The sequence below is a fragment of the Takifugu flavidus genome, chromosome 12, assembly GCF_003711565.1.
Source record: "Takifugu flavidus isolate HTHZ2018 chromosome 12, ASM371156v2, whole genome shotgun sequence".
NCBI classification, from domain to species: domain Eukaryota; kingdom Metazoa; phylum Chordata; class Actinopteri; order Tetraodontiformes; family Tetraodontidae; genus Takifugu; species Takifugu flavidus.
The window spans coordinates 9,986,438-10,008,433 of record NC_079531.1 but is presented as its reverse complement, the minus strand read 5'-3'; the positions used below and the strand labels follow the sequence as shown (position 1 = coordinate 10,008,433).

At 43.3% G+C, this 21,996-nt stretch overlaps 1 protein-coding gene across 11 annotated transcripts in view; it reads left to right on the top strand.

Annotated features, from left to right (window-relative positions):
• The window catches only part of LOC130535553 (cytoplasmic dynein 2 heavy chain 1), an 81,293-nt gene that overhangs the window by 21,003 nt on the left and 38,294 nt on the right, over positions 1–21,996 (top strand). For 8 of the 11 annotated variants that reach the window (XM_057050662.1, XM_057050656.1, XM_057050663.1 and 5 more), the window contains 21 exons: positions 108–252; positions 1,031–1,133; positions 4,873–5,037; positions 5,497–5,621; positions 5,777–6,025; positions 6,195–6,303; positions 10,692–10,805; positions 10,953–11,095; positions 11,503–11,578; positions 11,783–11,930; positions 12,011–12,179; positions 13,014–13,127; positions 13,218–13,378; positions 15,061–15,184; positions 15,269–15,390; positions 15,730–15,816; positions 16,097–16,223; positions 16,479–16,620; positions 16,962–17,071; positions 17,319–17,417; positions 17,852–17,975. In XM_057050662.1, the coding sequence (XP_056906642.1) occupies positions 108–252; positions 1,031–1,133; positions 4,873–5,037; positions 5,497–5,621; positions 5,777–6,025; positions 6,195–6,303; positions 10,692–10,805; positions 10,953–11,095; positions 11,503–11,578; positions 11,783–11,930; positions 12,011–12,179; positions 13,014–13,127; positions 13,218–13,378; positions 15,061–15,184; positions 15,269–15,390; positions 15,730–15,816; positions 16,097–16,223; positions 16,479–16,620; positions 16,962–17,071; positions 17,319–17,417; positions 17,852–17,975 (2,756 nt within the window). Of the gene's footprint in view, positions 1–107; positions 253–1,030; positions 1,134–4,872; positions 5,038–5,496; positions 5,622–5,776; positions 6,026–6,194; positions 6,304–10,691; positions 10,806–10,952; positions 11,096–11,502; positions 11,579–11,782; positions 11,947–12,010; positions 12,180–13,013; positions 13,128–13,217; positions 13,379–15,060; positions 15,185–15,268; positions 15,391–15,729; positions 15,817–16,096; positions 16,224–16,478; positions 16,621–16,961; positions 17,072–17,318; positions 17,418–17,851; positions 17,976–21,996 lie in introns of all 11 variants that reach the window. The other 3 variants (XM_057050658.1, XM_057050660.1, XM_057050659.1) reach the window with 3 other exon arrangements.

Below are 21,996 nucleotides of genomic sequence, written 5' to 3'. Positions count from 1 at the left end.
TTTCAAGTTATGTGTAACTTGCAGAATAAATTACAATTGAGAAAACAAACGACCTTGGTCTAACTTGAACTAATTATGTTTCCTCCATTCTCTGCTTCTGGTTGCAGCTATCCAGACAGGGAGCAGTTGCAGACTATCTACTCAGTGTACCTTCAGCCAATTCTCCAGCAGAGCCTGGGCAGCCAGGCAGTATGGGCCAGTGCTGGGAAAACACACCAACTGGCTGGCTCTCTTGTGGAGCTCTATGAGCAGGTATGGACTCCAGCAGGTGTTCTTTTATACTCCGATTTCTGTCCATTCTGCTTGCGCTTCATCTGGGTATGAATTCTGATTAGTATACAATTTGTGGCCAAAATTATTAACAACTATTATTAATAACAGCAGGCAGATTTGAAAATATATGCAGATCTGAGGGCAGCAAATAATAGATTTCTCTATTTTAACTTTAATATTTCTCATGTCCACCTTTTGCAGAAATTATAGCCATGTACCCATCTTTGGATTGTAACACATGCTGTATCAATAAAGATATACCAAAGATCTGTCCAGTTTGTTTTCAGACTCACTAATAAGTTTACCTGATGGATTCAAGGTTCACACTCTTGCAAGGCAATCTAATATTCTACAGAGTCTTGACAGTGTTCTAGTCGCTACATGCTGGTTCCAGCAATAGTTAGCAGGGTGCTTATTTAATGGCCAATTTCAACAAACTGAAACCTCTTGTGTCTCATGTCTGCTTTCTTTAAGCGATGCGCTTGCATCTGCCAACCTTTTCTAAATCCAAGCAGATTTTTTGGGTTGGGCGTACTATTTGACCTAACCCTGTCAAAGTTAACAACTCCATGAGCACTGCAGTCATGATGGAGAAAGTCTCTCCACCTTCTAGTGTTAAACTATAACAGGTCCACAAATGTTGTGGATGATGTTTTGAATTTTGGAGACTTATTTTAAATCCACCCACATACTTAATTTGACTTACTGTTAGTAATTTTGACCTTTGTATTCAAAGTGTGTGTCTTGTCCCTCTCAGACAAAGGCCAGGTTTACGGTGGATGACCACAGGCACTACCTTTTCACTCCCTGCGTCCTCACAGAATGGGTCCTCAGCTTGCTGAGATATGACCTCACTACAGGTAACACATACCAACTTCATATACTTGGATTGCTCTCAGAAGCTGGGGGGGATTTATCCCAGAAAATAAAATGATTGCTTCCTTGAGGTCCCTACCAGTATTTATGCTTGTGGCCCATTTGTGACTCCATTCTACATTCCTCCCCAAGACATTGTATATCTTGGGGGAGGAAGCAAATCCCCCCATTAAAATTTTTGCTTAGTAGTTTTGCTAATTAGTTTTGAAAAACTCAAGACTATAAAACTGTAATTTTTTTGTCCTGGGATGTGTGCAGAGTGGTAACAATTTCTTTGGAAGTTGGGATGGGTGATTCTTGAATTTTTGAGTGCATGTGTTTTTGAGCGCATGTGTCCAGATAAAGTAGTAGAACTCATCCTTTTACCGTATTTTCACGACCATAAGGCGCACTGTAATAAAAGGCGAGGTCTCTGTTACGGGTGCTATATCTGTATTTAACATATACAGTGGTATGAGAAAGTTTGGGCACCCCCTCTGAGGTTGTGTAATAATGGACTCTGACTTCACATACAATTTTCTTGGTGGCATGTCCTTCATTTGCCCATAAGAGCCAAGTGTTAGCTTGATTTCCAAACACAGATTTTAAGTACCGGTATTCATAGTATGCAATTGTATGAAATTAAATCAAATGTAAAAAATAGGCTGTGCAAAAATGTGGGAACCCTTGTCATTTTGTTGATTTGATGGCCTGTAACCAATCATCACAAGATAATTGGACACACAAAGTTGGTTTGGTGAGCTCATTAAGCCTTGAACTTCATTTACTGGTGCATTCAATAATGACAAAACATATTTAAGGTGGCCAAATGCCAGTTCTCATTCTGTTTGACTCTCCTCTGAAGAGCTGCAACATGGGAGCCTCAAAACAACTTTCTGATTATCTCAAAACCAAGATTATCCAGCATTATGGTTTAGGGGAAGGTTACAAAAAGCTGTCCAAAAGATTTCAGCTGTCAGTTTCCATTGTCAGGAACATTGTGAGGAAATGGGAGGCCACGGGCACAGTTCTTGTTAAGCCCAGAAGTGGTAGGCCAAGAAAAAATTGCAGAGAGGCAAAGATGAAGGATGGTCAGAATGGTTAAAAACAACCCATAGACCACCTCCAAAGACTTGCAAGGATATCTTGCTGCAGACGGTATCGCTGTGCATTGGTCAACGATACAGCACAATTTGCACAAGGAAAGGCTGTACGAAAGAGTGATGCGGAAGAAGCCCTTTCTTCACAGTCGTCACAAACTGAGTCGCCTGCGAAAGAACATTTGAACAAGCCAATATCGTTTTGGAATAAGATACTGTGGACTGATGAAACAAAAATTGAATTGTTTCGTCACAACAAGAGGCGATATGCATGGCGGCAAAAGAACACAGAATTCGAAGAAAAACACCTGCCTCCCACAGTAAAATTTGGTGGAGGTTCCATCATGCTGTGGGGCTGTGTGGTCAGTGCTGGTACTGGGAATCTTGTTAAAATTCCACTCAATATCAGCAGATTCTTGAGAATAATGTTCAAGAGTCTGTCACAAAGTTGAAGTTGCACCAGGGATGGGTGTTTCAACAAGACAATGACCCCAAACATTGCTCAAAATCTACCTGAGCATTCATGCAGAGGAACAAGTACAATGTTTTGGAATGGTCATCCCAGTCCCCAGATTTGAATATCATCGAGAATCTGTGGGATGACTTGAAGCAGGCTGTCCATGCTCAGAATCCTTCAAACATCACTGAATTGCAGAGGTTTTGCCAGGTGGAATGGGCCAAAATACCATCATCCAGGATCCAGACACTCATACAGGCTGTTATTTTTGCAAAAGGAGGCTCTACTAAATACTAATATGATTTTTCTATTTAGGTGCCCAAATCTATGCACAGGCCTTTTTTTCGTTTTGAGGCATATTGCACATTTTCTGTTAACCCAATAAACCTCACTTCACTGCTGAAATATGATTGTGTTCATCAGTTATTTGATATATCAAAATTAAGTTGTGAATTAAAACACCCAATGATTGGTGAATAAAAATAATGCCAATTGTCAAGGGTGCCCAAACTTTCTCATACCACTGTACATAAGGCGCACCGTATTATTAGGCGCATGCTAAAACATACAGTAAAAAATGACAACGGAAGTAAAACAGTGAGTTTCGACACATTTATTGAACAAAATCTTCATTCTTCCGCCACAAAACCATCAAAGTTTTCATCTTCTGTATCTGAATTAAACAGCTGCGCTATGTCAATGTCCAACATCCCGAATTCCTCTTTTTCATCTGAATCAGACTCACCGACCGGTTCTGCTTCAGCGTTGATCGTGAAAGCTCTTACAATACATGAAGACGGTATCATAGCCCATGCGTCTACAATCCAATATGGTGGCATAACTTTACCGCCGCTGCCTCATAGTCTTTGTGAAGGAGTGTTCACCTTCTGTCATCCAGCGCTCCCACGCAGCACGCAACTTGACTTTAAAAGCCCGGTTCACACCAATGTCCAGCGGTTGGAGTTCCTTTGTAAGTCCTCCCAGGATGATGGTGAGCTCTGAATTCACCTGCTTACTGTGTTGTTTGATGCTGTCTGTGAGATGGACACGCATGGAATCACATAGAAGCAGGGATGGTGAAGTGCGACAAAAGCCATCTGACCTCCTAACATACACTTCCCTCAGCCACTCTTTCATTTTTCTTCGTCCATCCAGCCCTTTTGATTTGCTTTGACCACAACTCCGGCAGGAAACTCTTCTTTCGGCAATGTCTTTCTCTTGAAAATCACCATTGGTGGCAATTTCTGTCCGTTTCCATGGCGAGGACCACTGTGAACGACGACTTCTCGTGCCCCGTTGTGCGCCACCGTGCTGGTCCCATTTTTCTCCACTGTGTGGGTCAAAGGGATGTCAAAAGTCAGAGGGATCTCATCCAGGTTGGTGATGTGGCTGGGCGCGGTTATCTTGTCGCGGCAGTAGGTGCGGAAGATGGCCACCCTCTCCTGGTAATCCGCGGGCAGCCGCTGCGCAACAGTTGTCCTTGCGCGTATGGAGAGATGCCGCCTCCTCATAAAGTGAAAACACCAAGACGGACCTCCTTGGAAGTGCTCAATGTCCATTTCTTCAGCAATCGCTTTGGCCTTTTGTCGAATGCTGACAGTAGAGACGCCCCTTCCAGTTGTTCGCTTTTTCACAACCAACTGTTCCACTCGGTCTTCCAGCTTGGGCCACCTTGCTTTGTTCCCACGGAAACTCAGCTTCGTCTTCCTCACTTTCACTTTCTTGTTTTCTCCACTTTCTGACCATGGACTTATTTACATTACAATGTCTTGCAGCTGCTCGATTGCCATTTTCAGCCGCATATTCGATGGCCTGCAGTTTAAAGTAAGCCTCATACGCATGTCGCTTGACCAATGCCATTTTAGGGGGTCCTTACGCATAGGTGTGCCGCTAATCGATGGACGGAGCGTTTACTGTAGTGCACCCACCAAAGGCATACAGCAGATTTTGGAACTCAGTCCACACACAAGGTGCACCGGGTTAAAAGGCGCACCGTCGATTTTTTAGAAAATTCTAGGCTTTTAGGTGTGCCTTATAGTCGTGAAAATACGGTACTTTACCTTACCTTATTGTTGTCTTATGCTTAGTATATAAATTGTGTTTTGTGCAGCATGAAGCTCCTTTTTCTTGGAACATGCTTTCTGTTAATACTCCAAACGTGCCTGTGTCTGTTTTATTTCTTCTTAGCTCAATCTCATGTGACCGACAGTGTGTTGGAGGCCGTTGCTTACGAAGCTCGTAGACTTTTTAGAGACCGACTGGTGTCCTCCAGAGACCTCCACAACTTTGACAACATCCTCTCCTCTATCATACGTGGAGAGTGGGGCTCTGATGTTCTAGACAATATGACTGGTACAGTAAACCAGTCTTCTATTTATTGAAGTGACATTTACACATTCGGACTTTGCAGACTGAAAAGGTTGAGTAGCTTAATACAAAGCAGTGATCAGGGAAAACCAAAGGTAAGAAATTCAGAGGTTTAATATATAAAGTCAAGACCTGGCTCCTAAAGAAAGGTTTCAATAATACATAGCATAACAATATGTTTAGATGTATGATTAAGGGTTTAAAACTGCTCAAACTGAAAGACTAACATTGTTTTAGTTTAGAATGCAAGACGCTTCAACATGGTTTATATTTTCCTTCTATAGATAAATAGGACTCAGATCTATAATCCATCCAGAGTAGCTTCTAACTTCTCATTGTTTTAATATTCTAAAGAAGCTTTTGCACATGTGTAATGTATCTTTTTTGATGTCCACATAAGCAGACAGACTACATGCCAACTTGTTATTTTCCACTGGCGTGCAGATGGTTTCTATGTGACGTGGGGAGCCTCAGAAGGGACCGTAATGGTTCCAGGCCAGTCCCTTCCTCCTAATGGTAAACCGCTGGGTCGCTTGGATGTAGCGGACCTAAGTGAAGTTATACAAAAGGTGAGAAGTCTAACCTTGTATTGTATGCAGTTGTGAATGCCATACATTAAAGGAGATCAGTATTTTTTCATGAAGATTTTTTTGGTCACATTTTCAGGAGAGCAGTGTTCCACACCCGTATATTGTCATAATGGGATGTGTTTATCTCCCCTCAGGGAGTGGTGCTGTATAGTCGTGATAACAGAGAGCTGGATCTTCTGCTCTTCCGGGAAGTTTGTGAATTTGTGTCCAGGGTGGATCGGGTCCTGAGTAGACCCGGTGGCTCTCTGCTTCTTGCCGGCCGGAGTGGCGTTGGTCGACATACAGCCACATACCTGGTGTCACACATGCACGGATGTACATTATTCACACCGAAAGTCTCTCGTGGTTATTCTCTCAAGCATTTCAGCAGTGATCTCAAGGCGGTAAGACTGGCTCCTTTTAACATGCAACAGTAGGCTGAACACATGTTGATGCTCCTTTACGCATATGCCTGGGGTATTCCAGTTAAATAATAATATTAAATAATGCCTCTGATGGACATGTACAATGAAGTTGTACAGGTTTAACTGATATTTCTATGTGACATTATAGGTGATGCAATTGGCAGGTATAGAGGGACAGCAGGTCGTCCTACTGTTAGAAGACTACCAGTTTGTGCATTCATCTTTCTTAGAGATGGTGAACAGCCTGCTCTCATCAGGTAAGATTTTAAACAACCCATTTTCTTGTATTCCAATTTTAGAAACATGTTTTTGGGAGAAGATAATTTGCTTTTATTTACAGCTGATATGAAGTTTGTTTTCTAGTTCTCTGTGCAATTTGCATGTTTGAAGGATGTCAATTGATGCTTATTTGCCACTGGTTGAGCGAATTAATCAAACTGAATTTTAGATTCTCCCGATGTAAAAAAGTTAGTTCAGTTAAAGCAGTGGTTCTTAACCTTGCTGGAGGTACTGAACCCCATGAGTTTCATATGTGCATTCACTGAACTTCATTGAAAAATAAAATATGATTTTTTTTCAAGTTTAAGGCATAGGTATGTTTTACTGGTGCACAAAATTAACTGTGCATTAACAACACAGCGTTTAAAGAACAAAACTAGCAAAACATGATTTTCACACAAAAACATGTGATCAGGGAAGCAACTTCGTACGATGCTGTGAGGATCAGCTCTCTTCACCTTGAATTAATCAAATGTTGTGTTCTTGTGTTCCCAATTTCCATGCAGATTAAATCAAATCAGTCTTTATTTATAGTGTATGATACAATCAAAATTGTTCCGAGGCGCTTCACAGAATGGCCTGACCCCCAACAAGCAACAGTGGCAAGGAAAAACTCCCCTTTAACAGGAAGAAACCTTGAGCAGGACCAGGCTCATGTAGGGGGACCCTCCTGCTAATGGCTGGCTGGGTAGAGAGGGAGGAGAAGGGGGAGGACAGGCAGAGGAGAAAATAGGCAGAGATGAGGGAAATACATTACTGGTAATTACAACAAAGTGCTGGTGTAGGAGTTGAGTGGGTCTGCGGGGTCGGATGTCAGCAGGTCATCATATAGCTATAAAGGTGACGAAAGTTGTAGATGGATACAAAGAGTGAGAGGGAGAGAAGCAGAGAAACTACACAAGAGATAACATCATCACTGATCTACTCAGTGAGGAGGAGAGGAGTGCAGAGCATAACCCAGTGGGGTGACAGAGGCCTGTCAAGTGATCATGTTTCTGGACCCCGACAGCATCGGCCTATAGTAGCATAACTAAGATATTAAACTAATAATTAGACAACCCTCGAAATATGATAATTCTGTCTAGGATAATAACTGGAACTACAGAATTAGTGACAATAAGCTTTTTCAAAGAGGAAGGTTTTAAGTCTGTGCTTTAAAGTAGAGATGGAGTCAGCCTCCCGTACCTGGACAGGGAGCTGGTTCCACAGCAGGGGGGCCTGGTAGCTAAATGCTCGCCCCCATTCTACCTTTAGAGACTCTGGGGACCACAAGTAAACCAGCATTCTGAGAACGGAGCAGTCTATTGGGATTATAAGGCATCACTAGCTCCTCCAGGTAGGATGGAGGTAGGCCTCTGAGGATTTTATAGGTCAGAAAAAGAATTTTTAAAATTATTCTCAAAATAATGGGCAGCCAATGAAGAGACGCCAGTGCAGGAGTTATGTGATCTCTTTCGTCAATACCTGTCAGAATTCAGAACAGAGAGGTTCAGGACCAAACACCATGACCTCAGTTTTTCCTGAATTGAGAAGGAAATTTGAGGACATCCAAGGCTTTGTCTTTAAGACAGGTCTGAAGCTTCACTAACTGCTCTGTCTTCTCTGGTTTCATGGATAAATATCAATCAATCAATCAATCAATCAATCAATCAATCAATCAATCAATCAATCAATCAATCAATCAATCAATCAATCAATCAATCAATCATCAATCTTTATATAGCGTCTTTTACAATCAAAAAAAAGAAAAACTACACAAGAAATAGCATCACTCGTCTACTTGATGAGGAGGAGGAGAGGAGAAGAGTTTCTGGACCCCGGCAGCCTTGGCCTATAGCAGCATGACTAAGATGTTAACCTAATGATTAGACGACCCCCTAAGTATGATTATTTGTCTGTCTATGATAGTAACTGCAACTACACAGTTAGTAACAATAAGCTTTTTCAAAGAGGTAGGTTTTAAGTCTGATCTTAAAAGTGGCGATGGAGTCAGCCTCCTGTACCTGGACAGGGAGCTGGTTCCACTGCAGGGAGGCCTGGTAGCTAAATGCTAAAAGGCCCCCCATTCTACTCCTAGAGACTCTGGGAACCACAAGCAGACCAACGTGAGAGCAGAGCGGTCTATTGGGCTGGTAAGGTGTCACTAGCTCTTCCAGGTAGGATGGAGCTAGGCATCTGAGGACCTTGTAGGTCAGAAGAAGAGTTTTAAAAATTATTCTAAATTTAATGGGCAGCCAAAGAAGAGACGCCAGTCCAGGAGTTATGTGATCTCTTTTGTCAATACCTGTCAGAACTCTGGCTGCAGCATTTTGGATCACCTGGAGGCTTCTTAAAGAGTTGTTTGGACACCCTGATAATAACAAATTACAATAGTCCAGCCTGGAAGTAACAAATGCATGGATTAACTTTTCAGCATCATGCCGCGTCAGTAGCTTTCTGATCTTTGTGATGTTCCTCAGGTGAAAAAAGGCACTTTTAGAGACTATTTTAATGTGTGAGTTGAAGGAGAGATTTTGATCAAAAGTTACTCCAAGATTCCTCACAGAGAGACTAGATGTTAATGAGATACTATCTAGAGTGATCATGTGATCCAATCTATCCCTGAGAGGTTCAGGACAAAACACCATGACCTCAGTTTTTCCTGAGTTAAGGAGAAGGAAATTTGAAAACATCCAGGACTTTATGTCTTTAAGGCAGGTCTGAAGCTTCGCTAACTTCTCTGTCTCCTCTGGTTTCATGGATAGATATAGCCAAGTGTCGTCAGCATAACAATGAAAATTTATCCCATGCTGCCGAATAATGTTTCCTAAGGGAAGCATGTACAAGGTGAAAAGGATTGGTCCAAGTACAGAACCTTGTGGAACTCCATGACTAACCCCTCCTGTATGAAGAGGGAACACCATGGACATGAGCAAACTGGTATCTATCAGATAAATACAATCTAAACCAGTCTAGTGCTGTCCCTTTAATCCCAATCACATGTTCCAGTCTATGTAACAGGATGCTGTGATCAACTGTATCAAAAGCAGCACTGAGGTCCAGCAGAACCAGCATAGAGACCAGTCCATGATCTGAAACTATAAGAAGTAACTTTAGTAACTTTTAGAAGTGCTGTTTCTGTGTTGTGATGAGCTTTAAATCCTGACTGAAACATCTCAAACAGGCTGTTTCTCTGCAGGTGCTCTAGTAACTGAGTCACCACCACCTTCTCAAGAATTTTAAAGATAAAAGGAAGGTTGGATATAGGCTTATAATTTGCTAACAAAGGAGGATCCTTGGTTATTTTAAGCAAAGGTTTAATTACTGCCACCTTATAGGACCTTTGAATAGAGCTGCCAGTTATTGGTAAAACATCCTTCAACAGGTGTGTTGGGATGGGACCTAAAAGACACGTGGGGCAATTGGATTTCTGAATTAGCAAAGTCGCCTCAGAAAAATATATCGGGGTGAAGAAGTTTAAGGGCTTGTTGGAGACCCCATATGTTCCCACAGACGGCACATTTGGTGATGGTCTAGCAGCTGTTGGGATGACCTGATTAGCTTTTTCTCAGATAGCTAGAACTTTATCATTGAAGAAGCTCATGAAGTCATCACCACTAAGGGAAGAAGGGATGTGTGGATCTAAAACACTGTGACTCTTGGTTAATTTGGCCACAGTGCTGAAAAGAAACCTGGGGTTATTCTGGTTTTCTTCAATTAAAGAAGAAAATAAGCTGTTCTAGCCTTATGGAGGGCCTTTTTATAAACTACCAGACAGTCTTTGCAGGCTAAATGGTAAGCTTTAGGAAGTTTTAGTTTTGTCGGTGCTAGACTCGAATTGCTGAACTTGGCATTGCAAATCATGCAGTTAGGATGCTGACTCCCACCCGAGATGCATGTGAATCCATATTTTACATATTCGCTGACTGCTTTATTTTTTTACTTGACATAGTTAGTATGAAGGGATTAAAATGTTAAAGAAGAAATTACACGACGTACTATCACAACAGTCAGCAAGACGACTACTGAGTGCACCATATTCCCCGCAGCACAGATAGGCCAAGTAATGTAGCATGATCACCTGCAGCCAATGATGGCCAAGTGGGGAGTGTCATCACGAATAATTTGAACTGGGTGTGTGTCTTGACCTCCGCGAACTCCTGAGACTGACTCACCTGGGGTTCGATCGAAACCAGGTTAAGAACCACTGAGTCAAGTTCTCTGCAGTATTTGAAACAACCTAAACTCTTGGTTTCTTTTGATACTATATATATCAACTGCAGAAATGCACAGTTTGGAAATTTGATGAAGAAATGATTGCCTATGTTTGTTGTGAGTATTTTGTTTTTCAAGGTTGTATAGAGACATGTTTGTATGTACATTTAAGGAGAAATTCCTGGACTTTACATGCCAGAAGAACTGGACCCTCTGCTCTCCTGTCTCAAAGATGCTGCTTCTCAGGATGGATTCACTGGACCACTCTACAACTACTTCTCCTACAGTCAGTGAATTATCTTTATCAACTCTAGAGTAGCTCACTGCTCACCTCCACCTTTATATCTGATAAAGGGAGTCTGGGAGTCTTTTAAAGTGTTTTTGGGATTGCTTCAGTTTCTGTTCTCAAGTTATTCTGTTGCTGTTTGTGTAGGAGTCCAGCAGAACCTCCACATTGTTCTTATCATGGACTGCTCTCACTCTAACTTCAGCATCAACTGTGAGAGCAACCCAGCGTTCTATCGCAAGTGTTCAGTCCAATGGATGGAAGGATGGTCAGAAAGCAGCATGTTGGTGGTCAGTGATGAGGAAAAGACAATCAATTTAATGAAAAAGCTTTAAGAATAGCTTGTCATATTGAATTCTGACTGAGAAGTATCACACTGTATCGCTCTTTTAATGTTTACTGCTTATTTATTTCAAGTTTTAAAGATATGATGTTGGTATTACAATTGAAAGACAGTCTTGGTCAACAATTCATCATCTACAACATACTGTAGCCTAGACGTGCCAAGTTCTAGCTGATATTTCTCCCAAGCTTGATGTTGTTCATCATTATTATCCTGTGACTGTTGAAAAGAAAACAGGAAATAAAATGTAATTTATGGACCAATGTTTTTCATCTAACCATCATCTAACTATGTCATCTATCTATGTGCATGCACATGCATGTATGTGCTGTGTGTACCCATTCCCTTTATCAGATTCCCGAATTGCTGCTGGCAAAGACAGGAGGTGAGAAGATTGATAAAGGAAATACGACAGAGGCACCAGTATCAGGTAGTGTAAACCGCACACATCAAAATAAATCAATAATTAGAACCATGAACCATGTTTATGAAATTATCATCTGAATTATCTGTGTGTATCTGTATTGTATCACACACACACACACACCACACACACACACACACACACACACACACACACACATATATAAGCAGTCTTGGGATTTAAACCAGTTACATTATCATCTTCCTGCAGCAGTGTCTGCAGAGGGAAACCCATGCCAATTGTTCCTGATGGTCCATGAGTCCTGCAGACAACATGGTGCCACACCCAGCCAGTACCTGACATTTTTGCATCTTTATGCCACATTATGCAGCCAGAAAAAGAGCCAGCTCACAACAAGGCAAAAGCATTTGCAGGTTCGTTTATCATTTATCAGTATAATTTAAGCTTAATTTTTTTTGTTAACCCCTCTCAAAACAGAACAGTTAGAAACTCCTTCCTGCATCTACAGGCTGGGGTCTCAAAGCTAAATGAAGCTAAAGCATTAGTGGATGAGTTGAAGAGGAGGGCTGCAGAGCAGAGAGCACTGCTGAAGACCAAACAGCAGGAGGCAGATTCAGCTCTGCAGGAAATCACAACATCTATGCAGGTGTGTGTGTGTGTGTGTGTGTGTGTGTGTGTGTGTGTGTGTGTGTGTGTGTGTGTGTGACAGAGACACAAAGATGTTGAAATTAAACATTTATTATACACATTTTTACAGCATTGGAAAAGTTTAAGATTATTTGTCATGTTTTTCCTCCTACAGGTATTATATTAAAACAAAAAATGTATTCACACCATCTTTTCCCATATTGTTATTTTTGAAAAATCTCCAGGGAGCCACTTGAGCGGCACTAAAAAGCCCCATGTGGCTCCAGAGCCGCTGATTGCCGACCCCTGGGCTAGTAGGACAGTAAGACGAAGGCAAAACGGAGAGTGTGGCCAAGTTGGTGCAGAGCTCCTTAACTCGTCTGTTTAAGCTGCAGCCTCCACGCCAACCGAACAGACGGAGGCAAAAATTAGGTGTAAATGGGAGAGAGACAAGAGTATTAAGTTAGAATAGGAAGGTGAAGAAGGAACAAAAGACTGAGCAATTTTGAAATACTGAAAATATATATAGGGGCAGTACAAATTTGGAACAAGGGTACAGTTCATTTGATCTTTTTTACGTTTTGGTGATATACTGTAATGTGAGAAAATGGTTGCTGTAAAATTCTATTGGCATTTGTTCACTTCTGCTTCTGTCCATATTTCCATTCAGAACAGGGGGTACAGGGGGGTTTTGACCTCCACATTTCAACAGTGCACTAAAAAGTGCCAATCATTTACATAAATACCGCAGTTTATCAACTGGCTCTTTCCTGGTCAATGGTACCCAAGAGAATAAGATACAGTGGCGAATTCTTGCTTGGTGAAATAGCACATTATCCCGATTGCTATTTAGAATGCCAGTGACCAGAAGACAGAAATGGAAAAGATACAGTGGAAAATGGCTCAAGAAATGGAAAAGATTGAAGAAAGAAAGGCCAAAATTGATGATGAGCTGAAAGAAGTACAGGTAGATTAAATGAATAATGTTATCTCTGCTTTGCTCCAAAATCTAAATGGTGATGCATGCTTTGCTTTGACCTGTTTCTCTCTACTGTAGCCTTTGGTGGATGAAGCAAAACATGCTGTTGGAAACATCAAGCCTGAAGCTTTGTCTGAAATCCGCTCTCTTCGCATGCCCCCTGATGTCATCAGAGACATTCTGGAGGGGGTGCTTCGACTGATGGGCATCTTTGATACCTCCTGGGTTAGCATGAAGAGGTAAGATGGGTTAGGACATGAAAGACAAAAATGTGAAGAGTTCATAGACAAGACCTAAATAAAGACCTGAATAAAGGAGAAAGTAGGCTAATGAGGAAATTCAGCTCCATTTAATTTCTTAAATGAACTCGTCAGACCTATAACAACTGGAGGAGGTGTAAAAGTTACTATAACCACAGTAGGGTGGGGGTCAGTGCAGTGCAGTGCTGTTTGAGCAGTGTACCCTATAGATGGACATACCATCCACATAGTTTATTTGTATCTCCAAGAAATTTCATATTTGAAGCTGTGGCTGGTTGCAACCTCTCCATTCAAATCTGTTAGCATGACGGGAAAAAACTGTGTGTGAAAAAACTCAACATTTATAGGACATAGAAGATTAAAGCTCCCACTAAAACAACAAAACTTATCTGTGCCTTTGTTTGTGACGAGGAAATATAGAAAGGTTGCTTATTGCTACAGCACATTACCCATGAACATTATTCCTAATCTCCTTTTAAATGCATTTTCAGTTTTCTCCAGAAAACCTGAAAGAAGGGATCTACTTTTGGTTAACAGTAACTGTGACACATGACGGTGTTATAAACACTTACTCTCCTTACATACCACTCAAATGATGCTAAACTGTTGTTATATGTCTGTGCAGCATCCTGGACTTAATGCTAACTGTATACAGTATCAAATGAGGGGGTAATAAATACACCCATCAGGCAAAACCTTAGAAACACCTGAAGGATATGATGTAGAGTGGATCTGAGTGAATCTTTAAATTGTGAAGTGGGGTCTCTATGAACTGGAAGCATACGTTCAGCACGCCCCACGGATGCTTGTCTGAACTGATTGGGGTTTGCACCAAAGTGATATAATTAAAGTGATTCTTCAGATCAGCCCAATGTCTTCAATCATTCTGGCTCCTGTTCTTCCTGATGCTCACATGCTCAGCAGAAAATGGCCAGTCCTAACAGCTGCCACTTTTCCTGCTTTTTAAACATTGGTTGTTTCTCAAAGTGTCCTTCTTGATCTTTGTGTTATCGTGCTCTCTAAAACATCAACAATTGCCCCAAAGAACAGTTCAACCTGCTAGGTACCCTCCAAGTTTCCAGAAATTTTACTAGCTCCTCCCATTTTCTTGGGGTATACGTCAGACGTATTGGGTGGACTTAGGACATCTAGATATCCCACAATGCATTTCACCTCAAAGTAGCAGAAAGTATGCACTTCAAAGTACGGATTTCCACATATGTATTCCAGAAGTTAACAAGACAAAACCCAAATAGTGTCTATTGAGGACTGGCGATTAACTTTGAGGACAAAATGGTAATTCACTGCCTGCTTTATCCCAACTACCATGATGAATGAGGTTCAGTAGTGTTTGTTTTTTTTACCATCTTTCTTCTCCACCAGAGTGAAGTTCTGGGTATTACACACTATATCGTCCAATAACATAATAATGATTCATGAGTCATGGGAGATCTTAAATAAAGGACACCGTTATTATGTATAACGACAACTGTTTATAAGTGTATAACCTCAGGACTGCGGTACAGATGCCACATGCAGGGCATTGCTGCTTTTCTCTGTTCAGTTTGTTTAGTTTTGCTGACACGTAAAACAACTCTACATCAATTTTATAAGTTCCCCTCCGCAACTTAAATTTTGCTGTCTTGGTGTTTTTTTTGTAGCTTCCTGGCTAAGCGTGGTGTGAGGGAGGATATAGCCACATTTGAGGCCAGGAACATCTCTACTGAGATTCGTCAAAGTGTGGAAGAGCTTCTTCAGAGAAACAAGGCTTCTTTTGATCCCAAGGTCAGATTTCTTCCCTTTTTCCTGTCCCGATTAAAGCTGCTATACCTGTGTTTCCTCTGCCACATGACGCTGTCTTATGGTTAGAATGCAAAGCGAGCAAGTGCAGCAGCTGCTCCTCTGGCTGCCTGGGTCAAAGCCAATGTCCAATACTCCCATGTCCTGGAGAGGATAGAGCCACTGGAGAGGGAGCAGGCTGGACTGATGGAGTATGAACACACATATGCACAACCAGACCAATAGAACAATGTTTACAGCTGTATTTGAACTGCCTTCTTACGATATAGTCACATTTGAATGAGCTAGATATATTCAAGAACCACTAACTTTTTTGAGGGGAGGGGCAAATCATCTTAATTCCAGTTGCACAGATGTCATTTAGATTAATAACGGTACTATAATAATAAGAATTACTACCTCTTAAGCCTATCAGTAAGTTGTAGTCAAGTTTTAGCTTTATCATGTGCATCTCTCAGTGATACATAGAGATGTTCTTCCCATGTTCTCCCCACACTGGACAACCTTTTGTTTTGTATGTGTGTGAACAGAAATCTAAGGAAAACGGAGAGCAAGAAGAATAAACTGGAAAATCAGCTCAACTCTGTTGGAGCCAAAGTCAATGAACTGAAAGAGAAGTATATCACTATCCAATGGTTTAATTTGTTATTTCTGCCCTTTACCCTTCCTTTTGTCTTGTACTCATGTCTTCTCTTGTACATTTGTATGGAAAATATATTTTATTATTGTTTTCATCCTGGTCCTCTTGAAAAGACTTTAAAACCACATTAGCTTTAAGCTGATTTACATATTTAATAGGTGTTACGGTTGCCTTTGCCTTCTTGCATGCAGCAGAAGACGTGAGATCTTCACATTAAATGTGTTGGCCTCATGCTCAATGACTGACGTTCTCTTCAGGTTTCAGCTTCATACGACAGAAGCAGCCAAGTTGGAGGCTGAAGTGACCAAAGCTCAGAACACAATTACTGCAGCCCAGCAGCTCATATCACAGTTGGATGGAGAACACAGGCGCTGGAACTCACAGGTCGGTCGGTCGGTCGGTCGTCGGTCGGTCGGTCGGCGGTCGGTCGGTCGGTCGGTAACATATGTCTGATGCATGTCTGAAGTACACTGGGGGTCAGGGAGCAACTATTGCTGTATATGAACCCATAATTTCCCATAATTTTTCCATGTCCTTTACGTCTGCATCAAAATAATTTTGTTTAGTGTTTGTTTCATTTACTGGTGGTGCACTTGGTCCTTGTTGTTCCTTTGAGTCCCAACTTTCCTGTTTTTACAGATGTGTGAGATAACTGCTGAGTTGGACACCCTCCCTTTGAGGGCCCTGCTGGCTGCAGCCTTCATCACCTACTTGTCTGCAGCTCCTGAAGACAGAAGGAGGCACTGTCTGGAAGCCTGGACAGCCCAGTCTGGCCTACAGAGTAGAAACTATATTAATACTTCACCCTTAATAGTGCCAGATATCTATTTTTTGTGGTCGCATATAATGAAATAACCATGTGTAAATGTAAAATGAAGAGATCACGTTGACTTTTATGTCATTGTTCCAGCTGCTCTCCAGTTTTAAAGCTCACTTTCTGTGTGTTAGCCCAGAAACTGAAAATCACAAACATGTTACTCACTGTAAATGTGAATCTTTCACTCTATTCAGTCACTTTAAAGCTAGTTATTATATATGATCATCAGTCCTGCTGTACATCTGATGGCAGGAGTCTAAACATCAAATGGTCATTTATGTATGCTTGGACTTTGTGTTTATCAGAGTTTGACCTGCGTTCGTTCTTGTCCACGGAGAGTGAACAGTTGATCTGGAAGAGTCAAGGGCTACCGTCAGATGATCTCTCCATGGAGAACGCCCTCATCATACTACAGGTTGATTTCCTTTGAAGTCCTCTTGTTTCCACCTGTGGCCATCATAAACCTCAGATCAATGAGCAGAAATGATTGCTTAGAAAGGGTGCCACAGTTGAGTTGTTTGTGTGTGTGTGTGTGTGTGCTGGTGGGAATAAACCAGCATCAAATAGAAAGTAATTACTGAGTAATTGACTACTACTTCTGCCCTTCTAACACACACACACACAGACACACAGACTCTCAGAAATTACTGTTCTTTACTCAGAGTGTTGGCTATCCATTCCTGATTGATCCATCATCCCGTGCTACAGAGTGGTTGTGCACTCATCTCCAGCAGCACAGACTAGAGGTTATCAGCCAACAGGTAAAGTTAATGGCAAATCTGTTTACTGTCACAAAGCAACAAGTTAGCATCAATGAGCGCATGCTATTAAAAAACTCATCGCCTTCTTTTGTCTGTAGAAATAGTGCGTTACTGTGAAAATGGCTGGAGTGTTTTGAGCTATTTGTATCTGTCACTTTGCTCAACCTGAAGCTGTCACCAAGTCATCTAAACATATTTACATCTGTCTGTTAGTTTGTATACTGTATCTCAACAAAACATAGATGTTTGTGCTCCTGCATCACAAGGATCATTGTTTGGAAGTGTTTGTCTCAATTTAATTACAATTAAAAATGAAAATTTTAAACGGAAATGTTTGAAATGATTGAGCGGTTTCTGTAAAGAGCGTTCTAACAATCTATTTGGTCACCAGCACAGAAAGGCAAGATAATCTAATACATGTCCATGCACTGCAGGATGCAAACTTTATGACATCCCTGGAGCTGGCGGTCAGATTTGGAAAAATTCTCATCATCCGTGAAATGGATGGAGTTGAACCTGCGCTCTACCCTCTTCTCCGCAGAGACCTCATAGCACAAGGTTCGTACTCAAGAGTTCACATTTGTTAAAATCCAAGAGTTGAACAACTTGAAAGCTTTGTTTCGTTTCGTTTTCTTACGCTTATCTGGGTCTGGGTTGCGGGGGCAGCCCAGACAGCCCTCTCCCCGGCCACTTTCATCAGTTCCTCCGGGGGGACCCCCAGCCGCTCCCAAGCCAGGTGAGAGATGTAATCCCTCCACCTAGTCCTGGGCCGGCCACGAGGCCTCCTCCCAGTGGGACATGTCTGGAACACCTCTAAAGGGAGGCGTCCAGAAGGCATTCTGGCCAGATGCCCGAGCCACCCCAACTGACTCCTCTTGATGTGGAGAAGCAGCGGTTTTACTCCGAGCTCTTCCCGGATGTCCGAGCTTCTCATCCTGTCTTTAAGGTTGAGCCCGGCCACCCTGCAGAGGAAACTCATTTCGGCCGCTTGTATCCGCGATCTCGCTCTTACGGTCATCACCCAACGTTGATGGCCATAGGTGAGGATTGGGACGTAGATCGACCGGTAAATCGAGAGCTTTGCCTTCCGGCTCAGCTCCTTCTTCACCATGACAGATCAGTTAAGCGCCTGCATCACTGCTGACGCCGCTCCGATCCGCCTGTCGATCTCCCGCTCCATGCTACCCTCACTCGTGAACAAGATCCCGAGATACTTAAACACCTCCACCTGAAGCAGGACCTCCTCCCCGACCCGTAAAAGGCACTCTACCTTTTTCCGAGCGAGGACCATGGACTCTGACTTGGAGGTGCTAATCCGCATCCCTGCCGCTTCACACTCGGTCGCGAACTGCCCTAGCATGTGTTGGAGGTCCCTGCTCGATGGTGCCAGAAGAACTACGCCATCTGCAAAAAGCAGCGACGAGATCTTCCGCCCACCAAACTTGACACCCTCCACTGCGCCTAGAAATTCTGTCCATAAAAGTTATGAACAGAACGGGTGACAAAGGGCACCCCTGGCGGAGTCCAACCGGCTATCCTGACCAAGCTCCTGCTCCTTTGGTACAGGGACTGGACGGCCCTTATCAAGGGACCATCCAACCCATACCCTCGGAGCACCCCCTACAGGATGGTCCTAGGGACCCGGTCATAATCCTTTTCCAAGTCCACAAAACACATGTGGACTGGTTGGGCAAACTCCCAACTCCCCTCAAGCACCCCAACAAGGGTAAAGAGCTGAAACCCGCATTGTTCCTCCTCGATCAGAGGTTCGATGATTGATTTAATCATCTTTTCCAGCACACTGGCATAGACTTTTCCAGGGAGGCTGAGGAGTGTGATCCCCTGTAGTGGGAACACATCCTCTGGTCCCCACTCTTGGAAATAGGGACCACCACCCTGGTCTGCCAGTCCAAGGGCACTGCCCCCGATGTCCACGCAATGTTGCGTGTCAACCAGGACAGCCCTACAACATCCAGAGCCTTAAGATACCCTGGGCAGATGTCATTCGCTCCCGGAGCTCCGGCTGCTTGTGGATACGTATTGGTAGGATTGAGGAGCTCCTGGAAGTATTCCTTCCACCGCCGGATAATTGCCCCAGACGACATCAGCAGCTCCCCATGCACACGTAGCACGGTGTGAGCAAGTTGCCGCCTGCCACCCCTAAGGCACCGGACAGTTTGCCAGAATGTTCTTGGTGCCGACCGAAAGTCTTCCTCCATAGCCTCACCGAACTCCTCCCACACCTGAGTTTTTGCCTCTGCGACCTTCTTGGCTGCAGCCTGCTTAGCCAACCTGTACCGGTCAGCTGCTTCCGGAGACCCACAGACCAGCCATGACCTGTAGGCCTCTTTCTTCAGCCTGACGGCTCCTCTCACCTCTGGTGTCCACCATCGGGTACGGGGATTACCGCCACGACCAGCACCAGCGGCCTTGCAGCCACAGCTCGCGACAGCCGCCTCGACAATGGCAGAGCGGAACATGGCCCATTCAGACTCCATGTCCCCTCGCGCCCCCGGAACGCGATCAAAGCTCTGTGGGAGTTAAAGACCAGCCTGACGGGTTCCTCCACCAAGCGTTCCCGACAGACCCACACTAAGCGTTTGGGCCTGCCAGGTCCGCAAGGTGGCTCCTTCCCCACCTGATCCAACTCACCACCAGGTAATGATCAGTTGACAGCTCTGCTTCTCTTCACCCGAGTGTCCAAAACATATGGTCGCAGATCAGCTGACACAACCATGAAGTCAATCATCTACCTACGGCCCAGGCCGTCATGGTGCCAAGGGCACCGATGACCAACCTTATGCTTGAACATAGTGTTACTTATGGCCAAGCTGTGACTAGCGCAGAAGTTCAATAACTGCACACCACTCTGGTTCTGATCGGGCAGACCGTTCCTCCCAATTACGCCTTTCCAGGTCACGCTGTCGTTACCCACATGAGCGTTGAAGTCTCCCAGCAGGACGATGAAGTCCCCAGTCCCACTGTCCAGCGTCTGTCCTCGGTCCTCCAAAAAGGGCGGGTACTCTGAACTATTGTTCGGTGCATAAGCACAAACGACCATCAGAACCTGTTCCCTGACCCGAAGGCGCAGGAAAACGACCCTTTCGTTCGACCGAGAGAACCCCAACGTCAAATTAGGGGCAGAGAGTCTAGGGGCAAGCAAAAAGCCCACCCTAGCTCTCCGTTTCTCACCCTGAGCAACTCCAGCGTAGAAGAGTGTCCAATCCCCCTCAAGGACTTGGGTTCCCGAGCCAACGCTATGTGTGGAGGTGAGGTTGACCATATCTAGTCGGTAGCGCTCAACCTCCCCCACAAGCTCCAGCTCTTTCCCTGCCAGAGAGGTGATGTTTGTTAGAGTTGAAACAGAGCAATGTCTATTTCAGAAAAGAACTTTCCATCTGATCTTATATCATTTAAAAGTGTATGATGGATCTGGAACTATGGGTGCTCTCTGAATTACTGCGGCATTTACTGCTTACAGATCTTGTACTATCTGCCATCCATTAGATTGTGGAGCTTTCTTAACTGGAAACAATGGTGTATTTACAGGTGAGTCATTGCTTTCTCTGATGACTCCAGCTTTCAGTAGTGACTGTAAGACCGGTTTTATCCCCTCCTGTGCATCAGGTTTAAGGGGATATTGTCTCTGATGAGGCCGATAATCACTCTTTGGTCTGATTTTAACTAGTTCTGCTCCTTTAATCAATCCTACATCTGCAGGTCCTTCAGACCACAATTTAGGAGAGAGTGCACTTAGCTTCTCCTCCTCTTTTCCTGTTAACATAAACAAACCTCATGTCTGTTCATGCTCAACACTGAGATGTTGCGAGGGAGTGAAAGCCACTCTGTGTTTCAGCGTGATTTTCCACACTGTATCTGGGGTTGTACCATCTCACTGGACCCTCCTGTTTCCAATCATTCAAGGCTGACCACATTCTTGCTTGACATCCTAATTGCCTCCACGTCCCATCCTTTGGCTTAGATAGTGATATATGTGTAACTGAGCCTGGAACGTGATACAAAGCTGTTGCCGATGATGGCAGGCAGCTTACCGTTATCACTGCAACTTCTTGTCATACTTTGGATCTGGCGGTCCATGCGGTAACACATGGTTACATGCAGTGTATGTGGATTGTGCCATTCAGCTGTGTCTAACACAAGCTCACATATTTTATCTTTTACAAATCTGATGAAATTTGCTAGACCGGCATTTTCTATGACTTCTAAGGTCCAATAGGGTACTGGCTCATCCAGGCCTTCCAACACGTTTACTTCTGTAGTCATGCGCTGGATTTTAATTTGTCCTTTCTTCCCTGGTAACAATGCAATCCTCAACTGAGAGATTAAGTCACGTCATAATAGATTGACTGGACATTGTGGTGACAGAATCACTTGAGTCTTAGCTCGTAAACCCGACACCGGGTCTATAATATTTACATCTTCTGACAGTCTTGCTTTATCTACAACTCCATTTGCTGATCTCACTCCCATTGTGTTTGTTCATTTCCTAATGTGCGGAACTGCATCTTTTACAACTGTCTTTCCTGCCCCAGTATCCACAAGAAACCATAACAAAACT